Source organism: Lagopus muta, chromosome 3, assembly GCF_023343835.1.
Source record: "Lagopus muta isolate bLagMut1 chromosome 3, bLagMut1 primary, whole genome shotgun sequence".
Taxonomy (NCBI): Eukaryota; Metazoa; Chordata; class Aves; order Galliformes; family Phasianidae; genus Lagopus; species Lagopus muta.
In genome coordinates this window covers 80,695,556-80,715,050 of record NC_064435.1, presented here as the reverse complement: position 1 = coordinate 80,715,050, position 19,495 = coordinate 80,695,556, and the positions used below count along the sequence as shown (strand labels likewise).

At 34.4% G+C, this 19,495-nt stretch overlaps 1 protein-coding gene across 1 annotated transcript in view; it reads right to left on the bottom strand.

Moving 5' to 3' along the window:
- Positions 1-19,495, bottom strand: part of EXOC2 (exocyst complex component 2) — a 127,291-nt gene that overhangs the window by 25,817 nt on the left and 81,979 nt on the right. Inside the window, exons 18-23 of the mRNA XM_048939216.1 lie at positions 19,291-19,371; positions 18,413-18,472; positions 17,669-17,730; positions 16,909-16,975; positions 14,860-14,976; positions 10,630-10,771 (exon numbers count right to left, since the gene is read on the bottom strand). Coding sequence (XP_048795173.1) covers positions 10,630-10,771; positions 14,860-14,976; positions 16,909-16,975; positions 17,669-17,730; positions 18,413-18,472; positions 19,291-19,371 — 529 coding nt within the window. The remainder of the gene's footprint in view (positions 1-10,629; positions 10,772-14,859; positions 14,977-16,908; positions 16,976-17,668; positions 17,731-18,412; positions 18,473-19,290; positions 19,372-19,495) is intronic.

Here is a 19,495-nt window from a genome sequence, read left to right as displayed (position 1 = left end):
ATATGCAAAATGACAGCAATTTCATAAACGAAGAATGGGTTTAGAGATATACTATGTTTATGAATTTACTTTGCTTGTCACTCAAACGTTATTATTATAAAAAAACCTGAAGGCAATTGATCCAAAAGATACCAGTGTCACAAACAAAGTACTTGGAACAATGCAGGCACTCATATTTCAGTGTCCAGTTATGTCCGACATCTGTCTGACCAGTGAAACATATCCCATGCCTGCTGACTGAAGACAGATGTACATTGGTAAGTAAACGAAAAGGCAAACAAGCAAAAGGAAGCAGAGTAGAGGCTTTTAAAGAGTCTTTCTTATTTTAAAACTTCAGAAGTTATGCTTTGAGCAAAAGGGCTACGAGCAGAATAAGATAAACAGATCTTCTGTCTTTTACCACATGTTTCTCTTGGATTTTTATTTCTCCTTATTGAGTTCAGCAAATCAGAAACAAAAATCAATCAAAGCTGCAGTATTAGCTTACAAGCAAACAAATAGGTAGCAACATTCTGCAGCCTTGGTGGAAGTAGTAAGAAAGATCTAAGGTTACAGATCTGATGAATGCCTCAGAAGATGCACTGGGAGATTATATTCTGCTTCGTTTCAGCACATTCTCAAGTTTGATTTCTATGGTAAAATGTAGTTTCTTTTTCACAGACAAGGTAACCTGTGGCAACTGTGAAGAGGCAGTCATAACTTAAGACTTTCAGACAGCCCTTACATTTACCAACGTGTGCACTTAAAACTGCAGCATGTACTGAAGTCAAAGGCGTGTAGATCAGCAAACTTGAAAATCACTTGCAAGAGTATGTGTCATGGCAAAAAATGCCATAGGTTGGATTTCACGTAGAATTTTATTTATTGGTGCATTTAAACATGCAGTGACTTGGAATCAGACCATAGCAGCTTTTAGAGATGTTACTACAGTAAAAAGAATAATTTGTTGCCTGCCCCTCTGCCAGGAAAATGTTAAGGAAAAAAAAAAAAAGAGATGAATTTTGGCTAAGCACATCGTAACAGGGTAAGACTGCATATTTATCCTATCTATTAGAATGAAGGTGAGAACTCACACTAGCTTCCAATCTTAGTGTTTCATAGCTTTTTACTTCCAAGTTTCACTCAATCCCAACTGCATTTTGAAAAGGGCACGGGTTTGAAATGAAGAATGTCTTTGCATGACCCAAACAATAGATCCTTAAAAATTGTTCAAGTCCAGATTTAACATTTGGAAGCTATCTGGACTCAGGAGTGACCCACAATAACTGGAAAGCTTAAGATTTTTCACAGTTCAAAGTAAAGGATTTTAATAATTTCGAATTACTTCAACGGCTGAAGTCTAGCACTATAATTTTATCCAAACATCAATAAAGTTTAAGTGTTTCATTAAATTTAAATCGCTATTCATCGTGTAAAGAAATTTTAAGCTAATGAATTTTTTTTTTTTTTTTACTACAATGGATCTGCTGTTTTGTTACAAGTCTATCATATTTTCCCACTTAAAAAAATAAGAGTTCAAGGGCTTTATAACTTGGCTACAGAGAGAACATGCTCTAGGCTGAATTTTGTAGATTTTTTGTACAGAAAGCTGAGACTATCACACTAAAATTTCCAACTTAAAAACATGCATGTGCATGCTCTCCAGAGCAGAACGTGTTACTGAGTAAACAGCTATTTTCCCATTCTGCTAGCTAGCTGTCCAGTGGCAAGGTACATTTTGGAGACTGTATTTTAAACAGTTTTCTTAAAATGTTAAGAACCATAACATCCTTAACTACCTGACATATTCAGGGATTAAAAATATTCATGAGTCCTCTTTTGTTCTGAATTCACTGTTTTATGCTTTACCATATTCCCTTTATACATCATTTCAAACTGTAGCCAGAACATGAACTAACTAGAGTATTATGAAGTCCATCAAGGCTTTTGGACCTTCCCTGCTAATTTGTGAGAGCAAATTACAGTAACTTTTATGTAACACTCTGCATCTGCACGGGTGGTACAGGAAATACTGTATCATGCACCTGTATGACCCTTGAAGGATCCCTGCTACAAATGAGCAGGCATCTTTATCAGGGGACAATGCACAATGTTTCTAATTAGTAACTACATACTAAAGGTTAACACATATGAAAAAAAAACATCTGTTCTCTAAGCGTAAACGTGAAGTACAGGAGCCATACATGGAGAAGGCATAATGTTTCTTATTATTCTGGCAGCTCTCTGCAAAGACAAGTCTAGTAGAATTTCCCTAGAGCAAAAGTGAAGTTTTAACTTGGGACTTTCCATTTAAATAAAAAATTCTTAAGCTGTATAATTTGGGCTAGAGGATTATAACTTTGCTAGCAGCAGCAGAAACAAACCTCTGCAACAGATCAATCATCAACAGAAATGAGAACCTCAGTCATCTACAAGGAGCAATAGAACACAGGTTTCTCAAATACTGCCACCTGTGCAAACTTGACATCACACTGCTGCCATGCACACTTTCTTCTTAATTTGGGAACATGGTTTCCATATGACTTACTAAACTGTTCCTCATTTTAAAGCTTCAGTTTCTACAGAATACCAACCCACCTTGAGCCCAACTTTTAAAAGAGACACCTTGATTTCAACAGGATTGTGTCTTCCCTCAAAATGGTAAATATAATGTATGCTGACTGAACAACTGTTCCAAAAAAATAAATACATTTAAATATAAAATAGCAGAAAAGACACATCTCAGTGATATTTCTGAGATATCTGTAGATAAATGCTGCATAGTAGAAAAACAGTTGCATCGAAAAGGCTGAGACAACGCAGATTAAATGACAGTTATGCAGCAACAGTACAAGCATGAATGTTTTTTTTGTCTAGAAAATGCCAAAGGGACATTAAACTTGTGCTAGGGTACAAGAAGAGAGCAGTTCCAAGGTCTTTTAGCTGCCAGTATTATTCTACCAGGTAATACAGGAGATACAGCAAAGTATCTACAGTGAACACTTCCATGGAAACGAGTATTTGTTTTTTGAGCTTATTCTCTTCCTAAAAAACCTGAAGAGTTTGGGACTACAAACAGTTTTACTTTCCATGAGACTTTCCTTCCACACTGTGGTTGTTTCATTACCTCTCAGTTAGTTAATGAGAGCTGCAGAAGCTACCCTGGGCATTTTCAGGAACATAATAAAAATCTAGCCTCTGTATGTAACTATCAGTCTAACACAAAGCCCACTCAACCTTATTCAAAACCAATGTCTTAAATTGATTACAAGAAAAAGAATCTAGTAATCAAATAAAAACAAGTAACAGTGATTACTGGAGTTCTAAGCTTTTGCCTTTTTGTATGTATGCTCACTCTAGCTCCCTCACCTTCCTGTTCTGTTTCCCAAAATCACCTGAAGTATGGCTGAGTTCTTCTCCTCCCATAACTTCATCCATTCATTCCTGCTGACTTGCTCAGCCTGCAAACCCAACCTGCCAATGCTCCAAATGTGTTTCCTGCCTCATTACAGTTGCAGAAAGCTTTCTGCAATTGGACTCCATGCTGTCCTGCAAAAGATCCTCCACTTCCTGCAAGTTCTTTTCATGCCTTTAGAACACTTTCTGAGCTTTTAAACTTTAAAAAGTGAAAATACTTTGCTTACAAACACATGAAGCTAAGCTATATTTAATGTCCTTACCAAATAAATTACCTATCATTCGGTAAAGATCATAGACCTTATCTGATCTATTAGCATCCAAACATTTAAACTGCCTAGACATTTGAAGATACAGTATCCAAAAGAAAGTGCTAAAGAAGCTGTCTGACTTCACAGTGCCTCATTCTTTGGAAAAAGTAGTCTCTTTGAGGATCTTCAGTAGGAAATTTTCTGGTGCTTTTGGAATTCAAAGCCAGCTTCAATACAGTATGTTAGTTACTACGTAAAGACAAAGCTTTACATAAGTGTATTTCTTTCTTCTCTTCTGGGAAGGCAGGTGTGTAAATACTTCTTCTTAACAAATACCTGAAAGTCAATAATAATATGTTGTTTTTTGAAAATGGAGGCTAAAAAAAAGAAAGCTGTCTGTCTAGTTACACATAATTGCATTGCTGAAGGAAAAAGAAACCCTCTACAGCCCTCGTCTCCTCCAAAAGAAATCACGGACTTTCTAAAGTTTGTATTACACAATGATGCGGTGCTAACCATGTTTGGTAATAAGCTCACTTTATTGAGAACAGCTTTGAGCTCTTTGATCAAATACGGATCTATATGAACAGTAATAACTTGCAGAACAGTAGAACTGCAAGACTCATTGATGTGCTAGGGGGAAATGGATGCAAAGATTACAATATCAAGTTTGGACTGTTTCAATGCTGAAGCGCATTCTAAATTTATAGGATGAAACTATCCCATATTCTACTAAAAACCAAAGTACCTGCAAAGTCTCAACTAGATCTCAGAATAAAACAATTAGTGCATGCAGTAAGATAAGAAAATAGAATAGAGGGAATAACTGTGAACATTAAGGTGACATTTCTGCCTGTCAAACACAAACTACTGCATTCCTGCATATGTAGAATTTGGAGTGGAGTCTGTTGAGCGCAGCAAACAAGAAGCCTAACTAAAAATACTTAGCAGCAGAAAATTTTGCATGCAAGATGTAAGAAAAGCACAAGATACAAGATACGGTCTATGTGCAACTCGGTATGTGTCAGGATGATATGTATGGAGAATGCAATGCCTCCACAGGACAGTTTCTAGTGTGATTTCTACAGTAGTCAGAAATCAACCTCCTGCCAATAGATTAAGAAAACTGGAAGAAGAGGTCCTTCTCCTGTTCTCATCTTTTGTAACTGTTACCAGTGTCTCAGAAGCTACCATGTCAACTCCATTCCACCAGCAAGAATGCTATTTAATATTTATAATTCAGACATCAACACAATATGTTAAAGAAATCTCACCGTTATCAGAAGTGAGAAGTGCAATGAAAAGTGAAAGTTTGAAAGTGAAATTGAAGACAAATTTGAGGTCAAAATGAAGTTACACAAATGAAGATATTTTGAAACCTGTAGTGAAATTTGTGCTATTACTTCAAACATCAAATTATCATAGAATCGATTTTTACAGAATTGATTTAAAAGCTTTGATATGATGACCACTGATTTTGAAATTATAGTACGTGATTCTGTCCACAAATAACTGTGTAGTGAACCAAATGTAGGAACAGCAGTCCTACAATGTATGCAGGACTTGCATGTTGGACTGGTTATTTAAGAACTTCGAACTGAACTCATCCTAATAAGGTTCTGATTGTAAATGCGGAACATTAGTAATATTTTCTTGCTATGTTGATGAAATATCAGTTTATTAGTGTACTCTATAAGTGGAGTTCGTTAGAATGAAAGTCAACAGACTAGCAGGAGCACTTAGATACTGTGTGTAACAATACTTGTATTCCACAAAGTTTTTCCACAAATGCACATCACATCTGCATTAAATGTGGTAAGATAATTCTGAAAGCATCCATTTGAAATGTTAGAAGCAACCTAAAGGGTTACAGGGATTTCAAATCAAACCATTTTGTGCATTTCAGTCAAAAAGTATTTGCCTATTAAAAAAAAGAAAAAATCTGCTGTATCCAAATGTTGTTTAGATGTAAATGCACTTGTCATCTTAAATGTAAGCAGGGTGCTGGTGCCCCAAATTAAACAAAAGAAGAAAAGTTAGGGTTGACAAGCATGTCACTGTGAAACTACAAATTAAAATATGCCTTTTGATATTTCATTTTTAACTGTTGAGTGCCTTTTCATCAGGCTATTGCCATTACAAGCTCTTTATTAGATTTTTAAATCAGACAAATAACAGATAAGAGATGTGACAAGTATATCAAATCTGATTTAGCAGATCTGATGCACTTCATCTTTTACTGTAAGAATGGCGTTTGATATATTTGAAACGTTTCAAACAATGCTCCATTAACATGCCAAATGGGATGAAATTCAGATTTAGCTCTACTATACTCAGTTTATGCCAAGTACAGAACGAATTTCTAAAAAACACAATCAGCTTTCACATGAAAATGTGAGATCATCTGAAGCTTTCAATGCAATGTGAAATTTTAAATACTACAAAAAAATACGTAGTGTCTGATAACAACAGCGAAACACAGATACATATTTTAAGATTAACTCACCTCTGCAACTCTGTATACTGTGAACTTTGAATGAATGCCAGCTAGACTGCATAGCAGCCAGCATTTCAGAAAAAAGCTATGAAGGATCATCATATTTAAATTCCTCAGAAAAATAAACAAACACCAACTTCTGATCCACCCTGACTATAGTCTGAAATTTATGTAGCGCTTGCATACAAAGCACATAAAATATAATTATCCTTGCCAAGTTATTAAGAAAAAAAAAAGACATTTGCATGCATGCTTCACATTAATAATCTAAAAGATTGAATGCAACTTTCGATCTACAACTCCTTTCGCTTGTACTGCACAAACTTCAGTGTGCAGAAATCTTTTCTGTCCCAATTCCATGTAACCATTTCATCAACACTCCAAAAGACTCCAGACTAAATTCAGTTGTCAGGTGACTGAGATAAAACATACGCATTTTAAATTTAATTAAAAACCAGAATTAATGAAAAAAAAAATAAAAATCTACTACCAAAAGAGCAAAGAATGAATGTAGGGAAAAAAGCCCCATACACTGAACTAGCTGACTGCTCAGTATACACAAAGCAAAAATCATCTAAAAACTTGGCAAGTGATTAACACTGTTTCTCATTATCCCTTACATTTCTCTTAATTGTGAAAAACATAAATTAAATTAGAACAATGTTTAAAGAAAAAAAAAATTCATTGTTACTGCATGTTAAAATTGAAGACTTTCTTGTAAAGATTCAGATGCTGTGACTGAAATTAAAATGAACATTGAAATGAAAGTTATTTATTATCAATAAATAAGCCAATCGTGCTGCTTTCTACCACCAGCAGTGAGTCACACCTTAGATCAAAATAAAGGGACAAATGTGTAATTACACTGTATACAAGTGTTCTTACTGACATTCAGAACTTGCATAACGAAAAGAGAAAATCTAAGTAATAAAAACTTTAGCACATAGGCTAAATTAAAATTTACTCAGTGTAAACAGTTTGGCATCCCTTATGCATATGTTTTTTGTTAGTTTTAAACAAGCAAATGTCTAATAATTAAAGGACAACTGCCTAATAGAGCAGAGCACATGCTTTTCCCATGCTGACAGAAGCATGGCTTGCTTTAATATTACATGTTTTTCCTAAACTTATTCAAAAAGTGGCTTTCCTAGCTTCATTCAGATTTCACTGTAACTTTTCACTTATTACAGTAATTCCCATTCTCTTATTTCCCCATGAATTCGAGGATGTAAGGAAATAGTGTTTCCAGCACTTAGAGAGAGATGACTGGAAATACATCAATGATGTAAAGTACACATCAATGATGTGAAGAGTTTCGGATAAGATTTTTTTCTGAATATTTAATATGTTAGAATTCTTCAGGCAGGCAAATTAAACACAACCGTTCAAACTGACAGGATTCAAAGCAGGTGTTTTAAAAATAAAGACAAAGTGCTCACTCAAGTTGACAGCGTGAAGTAGAAAACCCTGTAGAGGCAGGGACAGAATCCTGCCTCCACTTTTTTTCCTTCCTTCTCATTCACTTTTCAATATCTAACAGCTGAGAGTAGATTTTTGCCTGCAGCAGCTCCAGTTAATCCAAAATCCCATTTTATCTCCAAAATGGCCTCCATTTTGAGAAACAAGTACACCCACGTACGAAATAATGTTATTGTAAAAAAAAAAAAAAAAGGACTATACTTGACTGCTTTTGCACCCTGGACGTAACTTTCACTCATGTTTAAAAGAAAGTAAGCAACAAAACAGAATGGAAACCAGGAAATGTTACTTCTGCATTGATCTATGTGGCTCGACAACAGAATTGGTAGCCATACGTATGTGTAACTTTTGTACAGTGGATTTATATTGATATGAGTCATTTGGCACGTGATGTTGACTTTTGCAGCCTTGATCCTAAAAATGAAATAAAGTTGATGGCATCGGCAAGGCAAAATGTTTAGGATATTGTGTTTCTCAGTGGTACTACAGATAAAATGTAGTATTGCCTGTAGCATAACTGAAAGTATGCAGTAATGTACACATAATTTCTGCTAGTTCTGCAAAGAAAATCATTGGTAACATACACAGGCTGTCATCCCTAGTGGACAAACAGGGTACACTTTGCTAAAGCCTTTTAGAGATACTTGCTGAAAACATAAGACTGAGCAGTTTTGTTGGATTTCATTCCTACTTCTGGAAAGCTCACTGATCTAGAGAGTATTTGGCCTCCCTGTTCTTGTATTTGCATGTCACTTCGTGTTTGTCTCTTGATGCCTACAGCACCTGTTTCAATCCATTCCTGTATTATTTCTAAATGCCACACTAATTCATGGTTTTATTTTGCTCACTTGGGCCTGTTTTCCTCCTTTTTCCACCTTCACTCTCTATTTGATCTTTATCACAAGTTTTTCCTTCCACTTTATTTCCTCCATTTCAGATACCTTATATTCTACCCACATTTATATCCTCCCCTTGAACAAATCCACCTACCCAAAACCATTATCTCCCTGACAGTCCAGATTTGGTTCTCTGCATTTTATTTCAGCTTTCTAATTTCTTTCTCCTCCTCAGCATCAGTAGGGTGAGCATAAAGAACAAAGTACTTACTAGAATTTGAATAATACAGTTGTTCATAACAGTTTCAGGCATGGAGCTCTAGGCTGGATTAGTTAGCACAGAAAATCCATCATCAGAAAATTCTTAAACAATATTCCTGAACAATTCCTGAAATTTTTACTGACATTTCGTTTCTCTCTTCCCTCCAAAAGTTTGCCATGCAAAAGCTTTATCCATGACATTAAGATGCCCAGCTCTGTTAAAAGTTTCAGTTTGCAGATGGAACACAAAAAGTTTCAGACTGTAGCAGAGTACTTACCTTATCTCTTAAATGTGGGCAAATTGATATCATATCCCACTACTCACCTTTAAAAACAGGACTGCTCTTGCCAAAACTTCCCTCAATTGTACAACCAGTACTATTTGAAAGCTAATGCAGTAACCATATAAAAGACTTCAGCCCATATGAGGGATGCTCCAAAAGTAATGCCTTCTATTTTATTATGTTGGCACACGGCATCATAAGTGGATGTTGGTGGTATGGTAGTAGAGGATGAACCTTCCCACCAATAATCCCCTGCATTTTGTTGCTGCGTGACAGCTGGCAGCAGAGGGGCAGTCTTGGAAAATTGCATCTGACGTGGAAGAGAATATGAAGCAAAACCGTATCACTGAATTCCTCCAGGAGGAAAAAATGGAACTCATTGACATTCATGGATGCTTGGAAAACATTTACAGAGACCAAACAGTGAATGCGAGCACAGTGAGGTTGTGGGAGGGGTGTTTCAGCAGTGATGACAGTGCCAGTGGGTCCCCTCTATCGGTGCAGATTTTCATGAGTATAGCATGCAGGCTCCTGATCATCAGAGATGAAAATGCAGAGCTGCTGCTTCTGACTGTGTAGAAAAAAGGCATTCTGTAGCTGAGAATTTTCTCTTTCAAAGAGCGTTACTGTGCTCTGTTTTAATTTCCATGGAAATAAATAGGATGCATTACTTTTGGAGCAACCTAAATGCAAGATTAAAATTTATCTCTATTGCACATATTAAAGCATATTTTCCAAGCACAAAACTAATAATGAAAAATAAATACTGTTCTCAAAAATAACAAACCGTACAGTTTTTGTACTTACGACAATTCGCATGCATTGCAGCCCCTAGATAACAAATGTTTCTTGTAATTACCTATCAAAATTATCACAAAATTTCTACTAAGTGAACTAAATACAACTCTGTAAAACAACGAAGCCTAGAACATGAATTGTCATCTAACCAAGTATTTACTGAAAATTAATAGATCATATAAAAAATGTAAAAACTAAGTTACTGCAACTAATTTCCACATAAATACCACGTTGAGAGGATCTAAAGCTAACATGTGCACAGCATTCACTTGTGAAAAAAAAAACAACAAACAGGCTCTCATTATGCTTCTCTAAAATGGAGGTTCTCTCAGAGCACTAAATAAATGACTAACATCTCAGTCATTCTAAATACTATATTCCTGCCCTTCTTCAATGGTTTGACATTTGTTGTTGAACTACTTTTATATTATGCCTTTGCTCATAATTTTACCTTTTCAGACCTGTAATTATGTCTATTACCAAAATGGCCAGAGTCTTTGGAAAGAAATCCAAACAATCTCAATGAATTTCATAAGAAAGTAGCAAAGATGTCTTTTATAATAATTTCTATTCTATGTAAGCAATGAAGCAAAATAATCACAAAAACAAGCACTAAAAAGATTATCAGTGATAAAAGCTGCTTTAATCATTTGGGGGTATTCAAAAAATGATTTAGGAATTAAACAAAACCTGTGAGAAAGAACTTATAATAAGGACTTGTCAAAAGTTAAAAACAGAGTAGAAAAAAGTTTTTAATTGTATAGTAAATTTTAGCTTCTATCAATCACTGTTAAAATAATTTCAGAGCTTAATAAGCAGATATTTACCTGCTGGAACAAGACAATCTTTCCAGTCAAAATATCCTGCGTAAATGCCAGGTTCTAATGACCCAACAATGGGATCAGCCTTGGATTCAATGTACATTTCAAACAGTCTCTGATCCAGCTCTTTCAAGGATTCCATACTAACCTAAAGAAACAAGACATAAACGGCTATTAATTACAAACGTTAAATCATACACCCTAAAACCTTAGAACAGTGTCTTTAATTTTCCCTATTGAGTAGCAATACTTTTCAGTACATAATATATTTAAAAAGCACAAAATCCCATTCGATCTTTTAATTCCAGTCAATATACAACCTTTTTCTGATTGTGCTTGGCATGAAGAACTTTTGGGAAAGATCCAAGAAATAACAAAGCAGGCAGATCATTCCATAACTGTCTACTGGCATAAGTTTTTTCAGCCTGTCAGGAATGTCTTGATCTTGCATCAAGTAAACAACTGAGTTGTACAGTATATGCATAATAATTTCCATTACAAACATGAAGATTTTTTTAGAACACTTGAAATCTACCAACTGAAGCATTACAATTTCTTGCTATAGGTTCTACACCTGAAAATGTATAGACTAAAGAGCCTCTGACATACACGTGAACTTTCCCATGCCAAGGCATATTCATATAACTGATGCATAAGCTGCAGTTCACAAACACCTATGGTATTATTCTGTTAACAGCTCTCAATGGAGTACTTTACACAGCTTGACTACACTGGAAGCTAATGGAATACATGCAATTTGTTCACTGTATCTGAAAAACTTCACATTTTATACAAATCTACTTTATTAAACACCACAGCCCCTCTGTAGTTATATTTCCTAAAGCAATACTGGAATACAATGCATACCATAAAATCTTATAACTTCATATGGCAATAGGTGCTAAACGCAAATACAATATATTGAAAAAATTGTGTGACACTTGGTTAAACGTATTTATGTCTGAGTAAGAGTTTTTCAACTACTGCTCATTTTCTTCAAGCACTAGGTAAAGAAACAAAACAACAGATTTATATAATTGCATAATTTCCAAAAATTAAGGAGTTGTAAATGCAAGGATGCAAACAGGGCTCCAGACCAAACAGGCACTTCAGAAAAAGAAAGAAAGAAAGGAAAAATAGCAACTCCTTATAATTCCTTTTTCCATGAAAGACAAAAGGTTTAATGCAATAAGCTGCAGAATAAGGGGTGAAGTTTCTTCACTACATGGATATCTCCAAACTGTGCTCTCCTCTGGCATACCTATGCATTGCCAAGTACGAGAAAAGGAAGCTGCAATTTCTGATTCAGGAAGGGAGATATGACTTCAGGAATGAGATCATGAGTTCAGGGGAAAGCAGAGGTATCACTGAGGTCAAAGAATCTGCAAGGTTCAGACAAGTTGGGGTGGTGAAGCTGCTGACCAGAAACAACAGACACTGTCACTTTCTTGATTTTGTCTGGCAACCTCCTTTAATTTGTCATGAAAAGATCTATATACTGAAGATTGGATTTTCATTGGGCACTGAGAATTTAGTCCTAACTGAGGATCAAGTCTATTTTCCTCTACTTCCTCTGCTCTCCCATAGCCTGTTAAAATGTGAAAGAGAATACATTCAAAAATGTTGAGCAATCTCACTAAACTTTATTTTTTCCCTTACTGAAAAAAGATAAACCAGGAATGAGTTTCAAGAGATTTTTCCCTTCAATTCCTATTATTAGGGAGAGTAAATATCCAAAGACCATTCCTATTTAGGTATAAGATAGTCAAGCGGGAGAAGAAAAAAAAATACATGTTCCAGGGGGAAGCCTCAACAAATATCCACCCAATCTGTGGAACTGTTCTGATTCTCAATAAGAAAGTTCTAGATTTAAATGAATCCACCTTCTATTTCTACAGTCACTTGATATAAAGACCATGTGCACATTCACTACAGGATGTTGTTACTTGTTTATTATTATATATTATTATTATATATATTATATATATTATATTATATATATTATATAATATATTAATTATATATATATATTTAATTATATATATAATATATATATAATATAAATTATTTATATATATATAAATAATATTATATATTATATAATAATATATATTATATATATATATTATAATATATTATTATATATTATATATTATATATATATTATTATATATGTTGTTATTAAATTACTTTTTTGTCTCTTTTTTCATGTTAGTCCACTTCAACCTGTTTCAGATTCACTGCACAATTAAGATAATGGTGGGTAAACTTGTTTTTCAGCTGTTGAAAAGGTTACAAGACAGAACAATTCATCTGAACGTTATTTCAGGCGCAGAATGGGCTGTTAAGATGTCCTCAACAACATCCATTGAGTACACTCATTTTCCAAACTCCCAAGCAAGGTAATTGCTTGCGAAAATAGATATTCTCTCCCTGTTATCTTTCTGCTGTGAATTTCATTGTAACTAGCTTTTAATTGTTATATGAAAGCCATTTTGAGCCTTCATCTCAGCAGCCACTCTGCTCAACCTGAACATCAGAACTTTGGAGGCAGTTTTATTCAGAAAATTAACCAAAGTCTGATGAATATCATGGGATACACACATTTTCTTGCAGTTGCTAATCAACTAAACATATGATAAAGTCACCTCAGAAGAGTAATTCTAAAATAGTTATGCATGAATTAAATATTATTATTGGTAAAGAAGTACCATGAGCATGTGCCAAGATGGCGCACACCAAAGCAGAAGGTTAAATTTGGTCATTTTTCTTTTATTTGCACATATAAAAAGAATAAATGTAATGAAATTGTAGAACGTAAGGAAATCTTCTTGGTTACCATTTTACATTTTTTGTAACATTTACACAATAATAATTTTCCTTTTGAGAAATACAAATTGAAAAAAAAACAAAACCCAACAACCTAACATATATTACAGTTCACTTTAACAGAATTGAAATATATAGTTTTGTTTCAGTTTCCTCAGATAAAAATAAATGTTTTTTTTTCCAAACTTTTTTCCAATTCTTTACTGCATTTGTTAATCCAATAAAAAAATCAAACAAATTTAGAAACTTAGGTGACAGGAGAAAGAGACTGAAACCAGCCTCTGAGGCTAATTTCTAGCCTCTCTTAATGAAGATTGCAAAAATAGCCATCTTAAGATGAGAAATATCTGATTACTCAATTCCTTGCATTTAGTATTAATGACTGATACATACCAGACATGCAGGACAGCATCAGTCCCCATTTTCAAAGGGTTAACAGAGATTTGAAATTAACCTGTGACTGCAACGTTTGAATTCTGCCTACCAGATATTGAAAGGCAATACTTTGATGTGGCTGTAAAGACAGAGTGTTGAATACATAAGATGTGTCTCATTTTCCTGTACAGTCCACACAAACTGTACGTAGCTCAACTCTTAATTATCTCAGCAGGAATGAACGATGGCACGCAGAATAATTTCTATAATGCGCTACCAATACAAGTATCATATCAACACCACTTAAATGTTGTTAAAAATATCCTCTGGCTGAAAGTTCTTTTAATTTCTGTGGCTGAAAAGGACAAAGGATATACAGTATGGTAAAAGTATCCGTTTGAGTAAAATATTTTACTCTGTACTAGAAGAGGTAACATTTTGCTAACAATCAACAAATGTTTCTGGAAATAAACAAACTTTATGGCCCTAAGGATTAAGTGAAAAAAACATTTCTCATTAAAAAAAATGATTAATCTTTACAAAAAGGCAGGAAAATGAGACAGCTACTGCCGCCCACTTTGACATTTTCGTTCTTCGAAAAGAAAAAAAAACAAAAAAACACAACAAAAAAACTGAACTAGTTTAGGAACAACAGCTATCAGTAATGCAAACTGCCAGATGAAATAATTTATCAAGTGTATTTCTCAGATAATAATCTTTTACTCTCTGCATTAAGAAAACAGTGACATTAAACAGCTTTACTAAGAAATCTGATAAGCTTTGCCAGGGAACATACAAAACCTGAGTAAGAGGTCACATTTTCTACAGTAGCTATATAAGCCCTGTAAGAATTCATACGAACATATCATCATTGCTGTGTCCTTCAACTGGTGCTGGGGGATCCACTCACTTGTAGTAGGCTCACTCAAGAATCATTTAGGATATCTGAGCACTTAATTCCCACAGAAAGTAAAACAAGTGCAAGCTGATTCCTTCAAGCAGTGATACTTCAAATCCAGTGTTCCCACTTACTTGAGTTATTTTATCAACGCCTTGAAAGCCATGTTTTTCAAAGTGTTCAGCTATGTTTAGGAAGGTATGACGTTCCAGATAACGACAGTTACTGAGTGCAATTAAAACTCTTTGTTCCTAAAAATTTGTTTTGTAAGAGAAAGAGAACAACAGTTAGAAAACAAGTAGTATCAGCATGATCAATAATCTTAGTGTGTAGCATCTTATTGACTCTGTGCGTAGTAGACATGCTGATAAATAAAGTGAAGTTCAGTAATATTTTTGTCAACAAAACATCAAGAATTGAGTAAATACCAGGTGTAATGACTGAACAAACATGCTTTTTCTTATAGGATCCAGAGCATTCACTGGAATAACTGTGACTAATTCAGAACTGTGGTTAAGTCTTCTTTACAAAAATTAGGTATGGACTACTTTCCAGGAAGTGGTTCTGGCTTTTACTGTGTTTCAAGGAATTTACTAAGACTGATGACCATCATGAAGTATAACTGAAGATCATCACATGGAGCTGGCCAGAACAGGGGAAACAGAACAGGTACTGAACAAATGCACCCACCCATTCTAAAATACCAAAAGATTCTTTAGTAGCTGATAAAATTTCAGCAGTTTAAAAAATTCTAGGTAGTCATAATTTTTATATACATATATTCATTACAAGAAGATTAAAACACTCTGGAGTTGAGATGCCAGAATTGCCTTTCCCTGGCTTTAGTACAAAATGGTGTAATTTTCAAAGAGGAGACAACCAAACAAAAAGATACAACTACTGTTTCAATAATTTGCTTTTCTCTCTTCCCTTTGATTTCCACCAATGGACAAATTGGTGGAATCTCAGATGGCAATTCTGAATCAACAACGGCAAATATTTTGAAAGCAAAATTATTTGACAATGAAATCACTGTAATCATGGTGGAGATCTCATAAAATGTTATATTGACTTTCAGACCCAGAAAAATTCCTGACAGTTTTGTCTTCCAGTAATACTCTGACTGAGAGTGAGATGTGTAGCTGCCTACTATTTTACATGCTCATCTGTTGGTATACAGAAAATTTAAAAAATAAGCACTTTAAAAATAGTGAGAAATCAGATTAATAACTCACTTTTTCTATCCTCATTACTCAATTAGAGAAGATGTTCTGTGATTCATAGATGAAAATAAATGGGATATCATGAAGATCTAAATATTGTTTAAAATTATTGATATAAGTAGAAAAAAACCAAATGAACAACCATTTCCATGACATGTGGGAGGAAGGCTGGAATGGCCATGAAAAATTACTCTGGTAACAATTCACATCAAATTCCATGGATTTTAACACTGAAACATGTTATTATAGTCTCTTCAAACAATCTAGCTTGATTTTGCAATTGTTTATTGTAGTGGTAATGCCAATAGCTCTTATAAATGAGGTAAAGCTTCTGACATTTAAACCTATACCAAGTCACACTAACCTCTAAAGAGGTATTTGCTACGCTTCTTGCAGGGATTAGTGCAAAGAATATAAACTTTTTGATTTCTTAAAAAAGTCTCAACCAAGTTACAGAAATAATCAATACTGCTATCAGCAAAGAAAGTCTTTTGGGAAAAATTGCATCGCTCAATATCAGTAACTCCATGTATTTTAAAAAGTAACTCGTGACCAGAATAACGCTTATCATTTAAAACATGCTGATTAATTAAAACACAAATCCTCAGCTCTTCAAGCACCAGGACTATTTTCACTGCTTTCAATGATGTTACTTTAGTTTCTGAGAAGGACAATTTCAAAAATCATCTTAATTAAAGATACTATACAAAGACACCATAGACAGTGGTTTTAAAAATACCCTTACATACATCCTTATAGTTTTTCTATGTATGTATGTGTATATTTGTATATTTACACTAGAAAATGCCTCCAGAATACAGACTTGCTCTCAAAAAAAGAAACTCAAGAAATCTAAAACGATTTAAAAAAGAAAAGGAAAGATAAAAAGAACCACATTGCTGGAATTTTGAGAAGTATTAAGTTTCACATCAACTTGTAAAAACTGAAGTCAAAACTTACTGAAGTAAGACTTGAGTCCTCATGTATGCTTCCAAACAAATCTGGAGATGAAACATCAACTGAAAGACTAGGAATATTGTTTAAAAATGAGTAGCATAAGTGATTTTGACTATCTGATACAATTCAATGAACAACTTGTAACCAAAGAATGGTATTTTTTTGAAAGCCCCCTCACAGCAGGCAATATAAAGTAGTCCACGAGAAGATGCTTAGAAAGGCTGCAAGCTCTTTGTGGACAGCCAGTACTATTTTAGCTGCAGACTCTTCTCAAAAGCATTTTCACTTTCTTTAAGTTGTTTGGTTTGCCACAGATTCTGATCTATTTTTACACTTACTCAGTAAATAGTGACATCCAAACAGCAAATAAAAGTTACGTCAGGAACACAGTCAACTGGCTTCTTCCTAACACAAGTTGAAGGTAACAATATTTGCTAAGTCTCAAGCATTTCACAAAGAAATTATTTGAACTCTTGGAAATTCTACTCTGACTGTTCTGGTCTTCAAAACAAGTGGCTCATGAGCAACTATGGAACAAACTTTCTTGAACTTAGCAGAAATACTAAAAGATCCAGTCAAAATTGAAGAGTAGATAAGAAAAGCAGTGGCTTTGTCTCTATGAATAGACATTGCTTAGTGAGCGACAAAGACAATTCATTTACTGCAAGGTCATGTCAAAACCAACAAGACATTCTACAGCATGCTGCAAAGCCTCTCACTGAATAAAGTTGTAAACAAATACCATATTCATTATTTTACTTACTGTGATGTATCTATGTCACCATCAGGTTTGGTACTCAACTGTTCCAAACAGTCTATGAAAACCTAAGAAACAAGAGAGCAAGATATTTTCTATCAGAACTGAAGGGGGGAAAAATATTAAATTCAATTTTACTACAGTCAGTAGAAAAGGAACAATCATTATCACCTTTCACTGTCTTAAACCTTATTTACCCTATGCCTTTTAAAGGTCTACTTTTAATTTTATAAGTATCACACTGATACTTGTGGCAAAAGAACAGATGTTATTTTCACCATAAATGGCTAAAAACTCATTTGCAAAGAAGTCACTGTTAATAGTTTTCAAGACATCAATCTAAACCGTTTTTTTTTTAAGTTCAATCTTCGCTTTACCTCAAGACTTCTTGTTTGAGAATACTATAAAAATGATTCAGAAACCTAAAGCATGCTATTACCACATTTCAAAAAAATTTTTCTTTTCGAAATACTAAAGCTTACTGTAAAAAATACTGGTTTGCAATTAGAAGCTAGATCCTCAGCTGACAAAAATCAGCACTGCTCCTTTTATCACAGTATATCGATACTGACATTACAGCTCAGCAAGTGTCTCAACCATGATGATGGTGGTTCAGCAAAATACTTTGCGTGATTCCATAGCATATCTAGGGAAACAATGCACTGCCACCAACTTAAGCTACTTTTTGGGAACTGGGCAGGATTCAAAGCATATATTTTTGTTTGTTTACAATTTCATACTTTGAGTTACCTGCAAGATCCCAATGCTTAACTGGCACACATCCTCCTGTATCTTCTGCTGCTGGAACACCTGAAAATAAAAACACATTATTGCTTCACAAGGCCTTACACTCATGGAAGGCCTGAGTAAATCTGTACCTACAGTGATAACAAAATCATGGGAATGACTGCTGAGACACAGTGCTTTCCCAGATATCAATTCTGATTATTCCCCATTATAAGAATGGGAAGAAAGAATATAAGTCCAAATAAGCACTTCCACAAGCATGAAGTGTTAAAACACTAAAAGCAAGGAAACTCTAGTACTTAGATACCAGCGTTGATGATATGTACCACTGTTGGATAATGAAACTGCGCCAAAAAACTCCAAGGATATTCAAAAATTTTTGTATCTTAACAGGAAGTATTCACTATGCACTGTAGACTCTTCTGAATAATGGTAAGAAACTCGACAAGCCAGCCATAAAATATAAAATAAAGGAGAGGAGAACATCTATACAGAATGGTCCAAGAGGCTTTGGAATTTAGTAAGCTTTCCTACACAACTAAAAGGCTGGACCTGTGTAAGTAGTTCAGATGCAGAACTGGGAATGTATGAGTGTGTATATACATATTATATATTAAATAAAATCACATCGATGGCTATCTGAAAATAACATTAGTAACTATTTTCTAACACAACAGCACTCAAGTTTTAAATTTGTCCCATTTGCCCCATACACATAACCCTAAACAAAGGAAGTACAGGAAATATGAACCTAGCTAGCAGCAGTGAAAAGAGTGTGCACAAAAAAGTAAATATTCTGTATTATTCTTTGGTTCTTGATCTGAAACATAATAGCAATTTACAGAAAAAGAAGGAAATTAGAAATATACGTCAAAACTTACGCTGGCTTCTCCAGGTTTACAGTCCAGCACAGTTTTAAGAGATTGCAAGGAATGGACAATGCACTGTTCAAAATGGGAAGGCTGAAAGGCAAACGACTTTTTAGCTTCTAGATAAGCAACAAGCAAACACACACAAATTCTCATGCTATATGGTTAAACTCTTTATTTTCAACTTTTCCTATACCCTCTTGATTTAAGTTGGGAT